Source organism: Rutilus rutilus, assembly GCF_951802725.1.
Source record: "Rutilus rutilus genome assembly, chromosome: 10".
Lineage (NCBI taxonomy): Eukaryota > Metazoa > Chordata > Actinopteri > Cypriniformes > Leuciscidae > Rutilus > Rutilus rutilus.
This window is the reverse complement of record NC_140215.1, coordinates 32,641,039-32,654,888: the sequence shown is the minus strand read 5'-3', so window position 1 is coordinate 32,654,888 and position 13,850 is coordinate 32,641,039. Positions and strand designations below refer to the sequence as shown.

General features: G+C 42.0%; 1 protein-coding gene across 2 annotated transcripts; it reads left to right on the top strand.

The window, feature by feature from the left end:
* The first annotated feature begins 4,497 nt into the window (after positions 1-4,497).
* On the top strand, positions 4,498-7,810 carry LOC311298535 (uncharacterized protein). 2 transcript variants are annotated; one of them, XM_084421551.1, is made up of 5 exons: positions 4,533-4,861; positions 5,669-5,800; positions 6,070-6,207; positions 6,475-7,564; positions 7,654-7,810. In XM_084421551.1, exons 1-5 carry the CDS (start codon positions 4,777-4,779, stop codon positions 7,706-7,708), a joined length of 1,500 nt encoding a protein of 499 aa, XP_084277677.1. In that variant the 5' UTR covers positions 4,533-4,776; the 3' UTR covers positions 7,709-7,810. The 2 variants fall into 2 exon arrangements, with proteins under 2 accessions (XP_084277676.1, XP_084277677.1); XM_084421550.1 differs by having other exon boundaries at positions 4,498-4,861; positions 6,475-7,810.
* Positions 7,811-13,850: the final 6,040 nt, after the last annotated feature.

The following is a 13,850-nucleotide window of genomic DNA, read 5'->3' as shown; positions in this document are numbered from 1 at the left end:
GCACATGTTTCGTGGTCAAAATGAACACAGATTGAGCTGAAAATGTAGTAATTTAACCATAAATGCATTTAATTAAATTAAATAAAACTAAATTTAGTAATACCACCATTAATGTTTTTAATTAAGTACTGCTTTTTTTCACAGTCATCTTTTTACTTTAAGACCGGGGTAAAGCAATGAAAACAAGACGAAATAATGAACAACACTCGTCTGATTCGTGGAGGTTGAAAAACAAGTTATTTGTGGCATGCAAGATTTATTGTATTTAAATTTAAATGCTAAAAGAAAAGGCATGATAGTCGGCTGTGTTTGTCAATTTTAAGTTTTAATTTAAAATGTTTGCATTTTTAATATAAGGAGCCTACATAGTTAAATATGTTACCACTTGCTTGAACAACTTAATATATAATCTATATAGAAGTAATGCATTGATTAATACGTTGTTTAAATTGTTTAAACTTGAATACGTCTATTAAAGAGTGTATATGTGTAGGCTACAAAGAGAATTGCACCGGTGACCAAACTTTTTTAAAAATAAAAGTTGCTGATAACTTCTGGATTTGAAATACAAATATTGTGTAGGCCTATGTGTTTGTGGTACAGCCACGGATCAGTTACGCACTGCAAACGCAGCATATGTGAAAGCACTACAGCGCGTGCTGCTCCTGCACCGCATACGCACTGCACACAGAGTATGTGTGAAATGGGCGCGTATAAGGTAGAAGGCCCTACTTGCCTCACAGACATGTCTACTTTTAAACAGAACAATTCAACACGAAAGAACTGCTCTCTGCATGTAATCCGTATGAAATGTGCATTTCTCTCTGGCGCGTTCACTAGGCTACTGCGAAGATCACGAGTCAGCATCGTCAACTTCATCTTTGTAACCGACACTGACAAAGAAAACACTTGTTTATTAATAAACAATTAAAATATCTCCTTTCTATATTTGACATAGGCTATTCATAATTATTACTTTTGCTGGTTCTTTGTGACAGCTTTTAGGTGCTTTATTGGCATACGCATCACCACCGCATCACCAGGCCTGTTTATTAAGCAGGATTTGATGGCCAACACTTATAAAATGCAATTCAATGTGGAAGTAATCCAAGTATTCAGAATACGTTACTCAGATTGAGTAACGTAACGGAATAAGTAACAAATGACATTTTTGGGCATGTATTCTGTATTCTGTAACGAAATACGTTTTGAAAGTATCCTTCCCAACACTGGTTACTAGGGACTTTAAGCAACAGCTGCTGATGGAACGGCAACGGCAACGGCAGCCGGAAGTAAGCGTTAACTGCCGTAGCTAAAGAGCGCAAAAATCACTAAGCAACAGTAAAGAGGACGGCGTAGGGGTAATTTAATCATCAAACAAAATACAAAAAAAGGAAGTGATTTTTGAGCAAGAGAAGGGTTGCTTTTGGCATTTAATGATATACAGAAACGATTACAATGCCACATAACCTAAAACATAACATTAACTTTCTTAATCTGTCATGTAGTAACGACTACGGCAAATCAGCTGTTCTCCCGTAGTAGACGGTTACAGTAGAACGTCGCGAGGTAGCAGTTAATGTCGCGCGTGCGCAATAGAACGACAGAATGCCATTGCCGTTCCACCAGAGGCCGTTGCTTAAAGTCCCTACTGTCTGAGCAAGCGGTGGTGGGGGACTTTGAGAGAACTGAGCTGAAGCTTGCCGTTGACACTGTATGTGCAGGCCCGGGGCGAGTGGAAAGATTGCTTTCTCTGTATAGCATTTAGTACTCTGCGTTGTGCGGGCAGCATCCCCAGTCCAAATCCGGATCATGGCAGTCTTTTCGTGTAGGTGAAGACGTCGCTGAACTCCTTTTTGCCAACACAATATTTTCGCCGGGTTGATCCTCTGCTGCTCACATTGATCCACATTGATAGTTGGCCCCGGTGTTCTCTGATGCTCAAATCCAGAAATGAAAATAGCATGTGACTCACTGGCGGGAGTAGTCGTGGCCGAGAGGTTAAGGCGATGGACTCGAAATCCATTGGGGTCTCCCCGCGCAGGTTCGAACCCTGCCGACTACGTGGCTCCTTGTCTATTTGCGACAGGAATTGTGACATCCAGGAGCTTTGTACGAGCTGCTTTTTTTCTCTAACACAGAAAATTGGGCAACCCACATCTCTGTTCAAGCCTGAAGTGAGCAGGTTTTTGTGTAGGTGAAGACGTCGTTAGTTTATAAATAAGTGTTGGCACACCTGTCCGAGTGGCGCTACAAATTCTTCTAAAATCTGATTTTATTTCGGGCATGTTAAATTAGCGTTCGACAAACGCGAACAAACTTTTATTTATTTATGTACACTCACAATAACAATTAAATGTTGTGCTTTTGTAAAATAAAGAAAACAAACAGGGTGCGCTTTCTGCCGTCTCGGTCTCCGTCACAGAAATTAACCAAAACTCTATGGCAGGGGTCGGCAACCTAACCCCTCATTTACACTGCACACGTCTGCGGCGCATTACGGCTCCGACAAGGTTTTATTCCGTCCACCACACGGTGCCAACTCACACCAGGAGCATTTCAGAAGCGAAGCGACTGGATGCGTGAGACCACGTGATTTGCCTGTCCGACGTGGTTTTTCTTGATTTTGGGGGTTTCTACCTTACAGTCTATGCTTTCTACCAAGGATATATTGGTGTGCAATACAATTGGGAGTCTGCACATGGTGTTTATTTTGAAATTGACAGTGTTTTTTAACTTTTATTTTGTATTTCCGGTGCGACTTGGACGCGCGTCCGTCAAAAATAGACTAGGCGCCTATATTTAGCGAAGCGGCGCGGAGAGCCGTTTCTGGGAAGCTTCTGAAACGCGCCGCGTCGCGGCCGGTGTAAACACAAGCATTGACTAGAATGGGCGCGATCAGCTCCGGTAGCCGTGTCGCAGCCGTAATGCGCCGCAGATGTGTGCAGTGTAAATGAGGGGTAAGGCACGCGTGCCCGCTGGCACACAAGCAACACATGCGAGAGAAGTGTATGTATTTCATTCAGATAAAGTAGTCTACCTGCACACAGATCTACATTTTGATGTAATAATTCCTCATAGTAAAAAAAGCGTATTTTATTAAGTTAGGAGTAGAGATGCACCGATTGATCCGCTGGTGACCGGAATTGGCCGATTTTCACGTGACATATGCCGATTTTATGCCGGTCAAATGCACTCGGGCTCCCCATGATTAACATCGCGCAACATCAGCATCACACGTGCACGTGTAATATTTTTTTTTCGCCGTGCATGTTAATCAATGAGTGCATTCACACCGCGAGCAGGAGCAGCGCGTGAGCGCCCCACAGGAGCAATGAAGCGAGTCTATTTTGTCTGCGCTGCTCACGCTCAATTAAAGTGAAAGCACACTTTTGATGAACAAAATAAATATGATTTCAAACAAAAGTGCCCAAAATGCACAGAATGTGCATGTCTAGTGTGTTTTAACAAGAACTGGATTAGGTTATGTCAGAAAAGAAAATGAAGACTCAAAAATATTTATATAAAATGTACCCATTTAAACTTGTTTTTATTATTCAGTTTGATATGGTATTTTATGAAAAAAATATATATATAGAAAAAAAAATATTTGTGTGGGCTGTAAAGTGGTTAGAAAAAATGACATCGGAATCGGCTAAAATCGGTATCGGCAGGTCAAACTCAATGGGAAATCGGAATCGGCCTAGAAAATTGTAATCGGTGCATCTCTAGTTAGGAGTTATAAATACTATTAAATTGTCTATCTAAATCTAAAACAAATTTCAAGAGAAATATTTAAATTTCTGTACTATTTCTGTGTAAGCCATTATGAAAATGTAAAATGTTTGTGTATTTATATGAGTGTGTGCGTGTATATATATATATATATATATATATATATAGGCTATGTGTGTGTTGTGGCACAGTGATGAACTCGGAAACTTAAAAATGGCACTTTATGACAAAAAGGTTGCTGACCCCTGCTCTATAGGCTACTTGCCTCGGTCACGATAAGAAATATGTCTATAGAAAGCTTTGAGTGAACAAATATTATCTGATTATGCAATCCATATGAAACCATCCAATATTAAATTGGCTATGATATAACCGTGGCTGTGTATTCCCCTATATTCACTACAGTGGCTGGAAACATTGTTTTCATTCATAATTACTTGCATGGATTCAAATCAATCAGCAATTGAAAAATTCAGATTCAAATAATAGACATGCCCGTGTTTCTTGATGATCAATGCAGATTTATGCCAGTCTCCAGTAGAGATCCATTTCCTGGAGAGTTTAGGTGTAGGAGTTTAGTCATAATTACAACTTGTAACTTGTGGTAGAACTCCGACTTGTACCACGTGATCGCTGTACCACCTGACCACTGCAGATTAATTTGCCGTTGATAGTGTTGCCATAAAAACAATCAATCATCTCCTAATTACGGTCATTATTACGACATCCAACCCTAATCAAACACACCTGAACAAGCTAATCAAGGTCTTCAAGATTAGGCTATATTAGAAAGCTACAGGCAAATGAATTTCATTAGGGTTGGAGTTACCCAGACCCCCAATTGGATCTTTAAAAACGCATTTTCAAAAAGTGTTTTAAACTCTTTTGATAGCGTTTGGTTTGGGACTCAGCTGATATTTTGATGCAGCAACAGGGATTTTTCTTTGTAGTTTTGTGGTCCTTGCTGTCCGCCCCTCCTGACTCACTAATTCAGTGCATCTTCCAGCAGAGTTGATTTTGAGATTTTTGCAGGTTGAGAGGATGACAGCTCAAGTGTACTGCTCGTTTAGTGCTGTTTTATTGTGTCTGTCTGCTTGTTTGAGCGCAACAGATGCTGGAGTCCTAGGTGAGAAGTTCTTTTAGCTTCATTACGCAGCCTGAAGAAGTGCATAAATAAAGTGCCTTACAAAATTTGATTTCAGACACATCTGCTTACAAAAATACAGTACAGACGTCAAGTGGAAGTTCATCTTTGAATGTTGGTTTAGTTTTAATAATAAGCAAAGTGTAAATATGCAAACTGTCATAAGTTTATGCATTGTACAAGTAACCCATATAATCACTAATAGGCATTTTTGTTTACTGTTAAACACGAACATTAGTGTTACAATATGGCTGCAAAATTGTTACCGGACTGTATCAATCCTGAGTTTAAACTTTTGCTTAAGGTTTTTTTGTTTTAAGAAATGCATAAGCCTACAATATAACGTGGGGAGCTAATTATAACCGATAACTCTGCATTTTACATATATAGTGGGTTTCTATATTTGTTTTGTTTTCTGTTGAGTAGCTTATTAAAATGCTTAAAAGGAAATGAGGGTGGTCATTGCCAACCGCCATTAAAAGAAAGAGGGTGGTCATGGGGATGGCATCATTTTTGAAGATGTACACCAGTAAATTTGTATACAACATATTAACTGATGTCCATGCTTTCTATCAGCATTGCACTATTATTCACTCTACTACAGTGGGGTAGGTTGTATCTGCACTCAGTCTTTGAAACCGATTGATGCAGTTTAGTGAAAAATGGTAGATTTCTAAGCTACTTGAATTGAAGCAGATAAATGTGTGAATATTATAAAGTGAGGCTGAAGCAAACTATTACAGCACTTCCTGGTCTCCCCTAATGATCCTCTTGAATCCTCTTCTGTAGTGCCTGGTCAGTGTCCGGCGACGCTGACGGTCGTGCCCTCCCGACGAGGATGCACTTCTGATAGAGACTGCTCTGGAGGACACAAATGCTGTCAATTTCCCTGTGGGTCCGCGTGTGTGCCACCTGTTTTCAGTGAGTTTTAATTATTGATGCATGCTATACGTCTTCCAGAAAAAAACCCTGAAAAAATGTTTTCACTCAGGAATTGCTAGTAAGTTTCACAAATAACTGCAAAGAAACCGCAAGTAACACATTGAACTAAACGTGAAACTATGAAGTAGATGGACTGAATATTCCGGTAAATCCTCCTACGATTTTTTTTTTTTTTTTCTCTTTCATACAGCGTATGAGACATTCAGTATTCAGTGATGTGGTTTCTCTGTCATGTGTCTCTATAACAGCAAAGCCAGGGGAGTGTCCAAGTACAAATTTTGGAGCAGGAATGTGTGCTGAGTTGTGTTCCTATGACAGTGACTGTCCGAACAATGAGAAATGCTGCTGCAATGGATGTGGACATCAGTGTATGGATCCATTTGCAGGTATTTGTTGTTATATTAATGTTTGGGTCAGCTTCCTCATTTCAGTTTGTCTTGTTTTATAATTAATCGTTCTCAATGTAAAAATTATTTAGCCAATAGCACGGTTTAAAGTACAGGATGGCTTTACAAAATTAATACGAAAAATTATTAATACGATCATGATTAATAATTAAGAGGAGTAAAACTTGGTATTTGGGTTTTGTGCTGTATCTGAGACTGAATGCCTCTAAACAGACTGACTAAAGTTGACTATCTGGATCCCTCCAGGGAAGCCTGCAGCCGAACCCCGGAAGCCTCCAGGGAAGCCTGCAGCCGAACCACCAGGAAAGCCTCCAGGAAAGCCTGCAGCCGAACCACCAGGAAAACCACCAGGAAAGCCTCCAGGAAAGCCTGCAGCCGAACCACCAGGAAAGCCTCCAGGGAAGCCTGCAGCCGAACCACCAGGAAAGCCTCCAGGGAAGCCTGCAGCCGAACCACCAGGAAAGCCTCCAGGAAAGCCTGCAGCCGAACCTCCAGAGCCTTCTAACGAACTACCGGAGCTTTCTACAGAACTGCCTGAGCCTTCTGCTGAACTGCCTGAGCTGGAGCCTTCTACCGAACCTCCAGAGCCTTCAGACGAACTGCCAGTGACGCTTGCAGCCGAACCCCCGAAGCCTCCAGGAAAGCCTGCAGCCGAACCACCAGGAAAGCCTCCAGGAAAGCCTGCAGCCGAACCACCAGGAAAGCCTCCAGGAAAGCCTGCAGCCGAACCACCAGGAAAGCCTCCAGGAAAGCCTGCAGCCGAACCACCAGGAAAGCCTCCAGGAAAGCCTGCAGCCGAACCACCAGGAAAGCCTCCAGGAAAGCCTGCAGCCGAACCACCAGGAAAGCCTCCAGGAAAGCCTGCAGCCGAACCACCAGGAAAGCCTCCAGGAAAGCCTGCAGCCGAACCACCAGGAAAGCCTCCAGGAAAGCCTGCAGCCGAACCACCAGGAAAACCACCAGGAAAACCTCCAGGAAAGCCTGCAGCCGAACCACCAGGAAAGCCTCCAGGAAAGCCTGCAGCCGAACCACCAGGAAAGCCACCAGGAAAGCCTCCAGGGAAGCCTGCAGCCGAACCACCAGGAAAGCCTCCAGGGAAGCCTGCAGCTGAACCTCCAGGAAAGCCTGCAGCCGAACCTCCAGAGCCTTCTAACGAACTACCGGAGCCTTCTACAGAACTGCCTGAGCTGGAGCCTTCTACCGAACCTCCGGAGCCTTCAGACGAACTGCCAGTGACGCCTGCAGCCAAACCCCCGAAGCCTCCAATGAAGCCTGCAGCCGAACCCCCGAAGCCTCCGGTGAAGCCTGCAGCCGAACCCCCGAAGCCTCCAGGAAAGCCTGAAGCCAAACCACCAGGAAAGCCTGCAGCCGAACCTCCAAAGCCTCCAGGAAAGCCTGCAGCCGAACCACCAGGAAAGCCTCCAGGAAAGCCTGCAGCCGAACCGCCAACTTACCCTTATGGGCAATGTCCTGGCCATAAGTAATGTGGCTGTGCATGCAGTTAACTGTGCTGATTTAACCATTGGATGTATGGTGTGTTTTCCCTGTTTATCACCAAATAAATCTCACACTTGTAAGACCATTTTCCTCTCTTTTTTTTTTTTAAGTGGGAAAACAAGGAATTTGATTTTGTATTCCAGTGTTAGTTTGGCTGTTCTCTCTCATAATGGCTCATTGGAATCAATGCATGAAATCCCACCCTCCAAAGCCTCGCCGCCTTCAAAACGCTTGAACACACAGCAGAGTCTGTAAAGTGTCACAAGATGAAAGACTGCACTAAATTGCCTCATGTCTACAATGCATAATATTACAGTGATAATGAATGTAAACAACTTGCAGTGCTCTAGTTGTACCACCTGACTGATGCAGATTCATTTCGCTGTTGACATGGAAACGTCTGAATCAAAATGCCATGATTGGATGAAGAATTCTATTATTGATTGCTATAGGATGTGAAGTTTCAACCAGTATTGCCTGTTGACTAATAGTCTTCTGCATTCTGAAGCATTTTAGTGAAATTGTGTCTTCTAGTGGTCATTTTAGGAAGTTGCAACTTCAAGCCTATTAACAGATGATCCCTTTAGTTACCTGCGACCAAATGAGTTCTGAATGCCTGTAATGCCGAGTTCACACTGCACAATTTTCAGAGTAGTCGGGTCACTGTTCTTTTCACACCGCACGACTATCTGGGGTAACGTTCAGTTGCTGCTGTGTGCACACTGCACCGATGACAGTTTCACACTGGAGTGGCTCAGTGGTTCATGTAGGTTGTCTACAAACCGGAAGGTTGGTGGTTCAACCTGTCGAGGTGTCCATGAGCAAGACACCTAACCCCAGCTGCTCCTGACGAGCTGGATGGCGCCTTGCATGGCTGATACCGCCGTCGGTGTATGAATGGGTAAATGTGAGGCAATATGTAAAGCGTAGATGGCCAAGCCATAATGCCAGAATAAAGAGATGTCAAAGGTTCGTCCATTGACTACAATAAAGCATGAATGGGCCAGTTCTCCTCACCAGACATTAGTCATAGACTGTAAATGGGCAATAACATATTTGATTAGCATCTTATCAGCCTTCTCTAAAAAACTCCCCTGACGTCATCTTAGAAAATGTATATACAATTCATAGATTTAGAGATATCATCCTCAGATTTGAAATGAAGCATGACCACACCAGTGGCTACACTGTGGTTGTGGTTATAAGTTGTTATACTGCATTCACATAATATGTTTATACATTTAATACATACACTCTTAATATATATTTTTTGTTTTTATGTTTCAGCTTTTATATCTCAATATTAATAAGAGTCTGATTAATTCTGAGTCTTGAACTGTAAACTGTCAAGAGTTGGCTTTCTAAATATATGTTGGTTATGTGTCTATTCAGAACGACTTTTTATTTTGGGTATGTAATGTATGCCCCACTTGCCAAAATTGGGTCTGTCTGGTAAGGGGTTAATGCCACAAACTTTAAGCTGAGGATAACATAACTCTAAGGCTAGCTCAGTCGGTAGAGCATCAGACTTTTAATCTGAGGGTTCAGGGTTCAAGTCCCTGCTTGGGTCTTGAAATCCATTGGGGTCTCCCCGTTCAGGTTCGAACCCTGCCGACTACGTGGCTCTTTGTCTGTTTCCGGCAGGAACTGTAACATCCAGGATCTTTGTACGAGCTGCATTTTTTTCCTCTAACATGGAAAACTGGGCAACCCACATCTCTTTTCAAGCCTGAAGTGAGCAGGTTTTTGTGTAGGTGAAGACATCGTTGAACTCCTTTTTGCCAACACAATATGTTAGCTGAGTGCATCCTCTGCTGCTCACATCCACATTGATGGTTGGCCCTGGTGTCCTCTGCTGCTCACTTCCAGAAAAGAAAATAGCATGTGACTCATTACCACTATCACTGATTCACTTTCAAGAGTAGTCGTGACCGAGAAGTTAAGGCGATGGCCTTGAAAACCATTGGGGTCTCCCCGCGCAGGTTCCAACCCTGCTGACTACGTGGCTCCTTGTCATTTTGTCTGATTGCGACAGGAGTTGTGACATCCAGGATCTTTGTACAAGCTGCTTTTTTTTCTAACAAGGAAATTGGGCTCTTTTCAAGCCTGAAGTGGGCATCGTTTCAAAAGGCCCAGATCATCACTCTTTCAATGTCAGTGTTCCTAGCTTTGGAAGGAGCAACCTATCTCTCTCGTCCCTTTATAAATTGTGGTCTTCATCCTTTAATGCCACAAACTTTAAGCTGACAAAGCATGAGCACTTTAAGGAGAAAGTGCTGTTATATCCCAAGGGTGGCTGTTCCCTGGCAAAAGCCCGGTTAGCTCCAATGGTAGAGCATCATACTTTTAATCTGAGGGTCCAGGGTTCAAGTCCCTGTTCGGGTGAAGGTTTGTTGCAGACCTCCCCTAATCTCTTGCTGTGCTCTTCCCAACCTTTGAGGGAGATGGTCTTCCTCTTCAAGATAAGATGTAATGCTTGGTTACTAGCAGTGTTGGGGAGTAACGGAATACATGTACCGGCGTTACGTATTCAGAATACAAATTATGAGTAACTGTATTCCGTTACAGTTACAATTTAAATAGTTGGTATTTAGAATACAGTTACATCGTTGAAATCAATTTATTACATGACGATACTTCTCTGTTTCACGAGTTTATTCACTCTCTAAATAAATTAAGGCAACTCCATGCATTTCCCAGAAGCCCCAATATGAAAACGAAAAAAATGTGTGGTTTGCGTGATCAGTCACAATGGAGTCGGAAGAGGAGCAGCGGGAGCTAGAGGTAGAGATGGAGCCGAAACAACAGAGCCAGGGCAAGAATACGTTTCTATCTTGGAAATTCACATTCACATTAGCATTTCACAAGAGAACGAAATATAACTGTGCAGTGCAACCTCTGCTTGCCAGCAACCAACCTCCTTTCAGCGTCCAAAGACTCCACCTCCAACCTGAAGAAGCATCTTAAAGTAAGTTTTTTTCAAATACGTAGACCTACACCACAAAACTAGTTGAAGATCATTTTTTTTAATCGGTCAATTCCAGCGTTATGGACATGAAATTTGCAGTCAAAACTTGAAATATAAATTCTCAGAAAATGAATTAATAACAATAGTGAAACGTCCGTTTATCCATACTCCCTTAATAAAGGAGTCCAGACATTAGAAAAATATCGGTCTACATGCGTTTTATATTTAATATGAGGGAATAAAAAAATCTTTAACTTTTAGGTGGCAACATTTTTTTTGTTTTTTTGTAATTCTGTGAATTACACTGCGCAAACCAAAAGTATTACTACTCACCGGATGAAGAAGGGTAGGCTCTCCACAGAACATAAAATATTCATGTTATTTAATTTTTCGTATTCGCATTCATGAGGAAAAAAACAATGGTCGTGACAGTTCTCCGTTACGGACGTGAGCGCTCTGAAAGCAGCACTAAAAGACTGCTTTAAAACTTTCACAGAGACCTCAAACAGAAACACAAAGCCTTTCTTTAAAGTGAATTTCGTTTTCGTTTTTTAGAGCTTTCACCCTGCACGCGTTTGCAGTCCGTTTATCCGTTCCAGTTGCGGTGCGTATAGGCTACAGCAGTGCAGCGATCGTTTCCGCACCGAGTCTATTTCTGCTGTGCTGCAAACGCTGAATTAAAGTGACAGCACATGTTTCGTGGTCAAAATGAACACAGATTGAGCTGAAAATGTAGTAATTTAACCATAAATGCATTTAATTAAATTAAATAAAACTAAATTTAGTAATACCACCATTAATGTTTTTAATTAAGTACTGCTTTTTTTCACAGTCATCTTTTTACTTTAAGACCGGGGTAAAGCAATGAAAACAAGACGAAATAATGAACAACACTCGTCTGATTCGTGGAGGTTGAAAAACAAGTTATTTGTGGCATGCAAGATTTATTGTATTTAAATTTAAATGCTAAAAGAAAAGGCATGATAGTCGGCTGTGTTTGTCAATTTTAAGTTTTAATTTAAAATGTTTGCATTTTTAATATAAGGAGCCTACATAGTTAAATATGTTACCACTTGCTTGAACAACTTAATATATAATCTATATAGAAGTAATGCATTGATTAATACGTTGTTTAAATTGTTTAAACTTGAATACGTCTATTAAAGAGTGTATATGTGTAGGCTACAAAGAGAATTGCACCGGTGACCAAACTTTTTTAAAAATAAAAGTTGCTGATAACTTCTGGATTTGAAATACAAATATTGTGTAGGCCTATGTGTTTGTGGTACAGCCACGGATCAGTTACGCACTGCAAACGCAGCATATGTGAAAGCACTACAGCGCGTGCTGCTCCTGCACCGCATACGCACTGCACACAGAGTATGTGTGAAATGGGCGCGTATAAGGTAGAAGGCCCTACTTGCCTCACAGACATGTCTACTTTTAAACAGAACAATTCAACACGAAAGAACTGCTCTCTGCATGTAATCCGTATGAAATGTGCATTTCTCTCTGGCGCGTTCACTAGGCTACTGCGAAGATCACGAGTCAGCATCGTCAACTTCATCTTTGTAACCGACACTGACAAAGAAAACACTTGTTTATTAATAAACAATTAAAATATCTCCTTTCTATATTTGACATAGGCTATTCATAATTATTACTTTTGCTGGTTCTTTGTGACAGCTTTTAGGTGCTTTATTGGCATACGCATCACCACCGCATCACCAGGCCTGTTTATTAAGCAGGATTTGATGGCCAACACTTATAAAATGCAATTCAATGTGGAAGTAATCCAAGTATTCAGAATACGTTACTCAGATTGAGTAACGTAACGGAATAAGTAACAAATGACATTTTTGGGCATGTATTCTGTATTCTGTAACGAAATACGTTTTGAAAGTATCCTTCCCAACACTGGTTACTAGGGACTTTAAGCAACAGCTGCTGATGGAACGGCAACGGCAACGGCAGCCGGAAGTAAGCGTTAACTGCCGTAGCTAAAGAGCGCAAAAATCACTAAGCAACAGTAAAGAGGACGGCGTAGGGGTAATTTAATCATCAAACAAAATACAAAAAAAGGAAGTGATTTTTGAGCAAGAGAAGGGTTGCTTTTGGCATTTAATGATATACAGAAACGATTACAATGCCACATAACCTAAAACATAACATTAACTTTCTTAATCTGTCATGTAGTAACGACTACGGCAAATCAGCTGTTCTCCCGTAGTAGACGGTTACAGTAGAACGTCGCGAGGTAGCAGTTAATGTCGCGCGTGCGCAATAGAACGACAGAATGCCATTGCCGTTCCACCAGAGGCCGTTGCTTAAAGTCCCTACTGTCTGAGCAAGCGGTGGTGGGGGACTTTGAGAGAACTGAGCTGAAGCTTGCCGTTGACACTGTATGTGCAGGCCCGGGGCGAGTGGAAAGATTGCTTTCTCTGTATAGCATTTAGTACTCTGCGTTGTGCGGGCAGCATCCCCAGTCCAAATCCGGATCATGGCAGTCTTTTCGTGTAGTGAAGACGTCGCTGAACTCCTTTTTGCCAACACAATATTTTCGCCGGGTTGATCCTCTGCTGCTCACATTGATCCACATTGATAGTTGGCCCCGGTGTTCTCTGATGCTCAAATCCAGAAATGAAAATAGCATGTGACTCACTGGCGGGAGTAGTCGTGGCCGAGAGGTTAAGGCGATGGACTCGAAATCCATTGGGGTCTCCCCGCGCAGGTTCGAACCCTGCCGACTACGTGGCTCCTTGTCTATTTGCGACAGGAATTGTGACATCCAGGAGCTTTGTACGAGCTGCTTTTTTTCTCTAACACAGAAAATTGGGCAACCCACATCTCTGTTCAAGCCTGAAGTGAGCAGGTTTTTGTGTAGGTGAAGACGTCGTTAGTTTATAAATAAGTGTTGGCACACCTGTCCGAGTGGCGCTACAAATTCTTCTAAAATCTGATTTTATTTCGGGCATGTTAAATTAGCGTTCGACAAACGCGAACAAACTTTTATTTATTTATGTACACTCACAATAACAATTAAATGTTGTGCTTTTGTAAAATAAAGAAAACAAACAGGGTGCGCTTTCTGCCGTCTCGGTCTCCGTCACAGAAATTAACCAAAACTCTATGGCAGGGGTCGGCAACCTAACCCCTC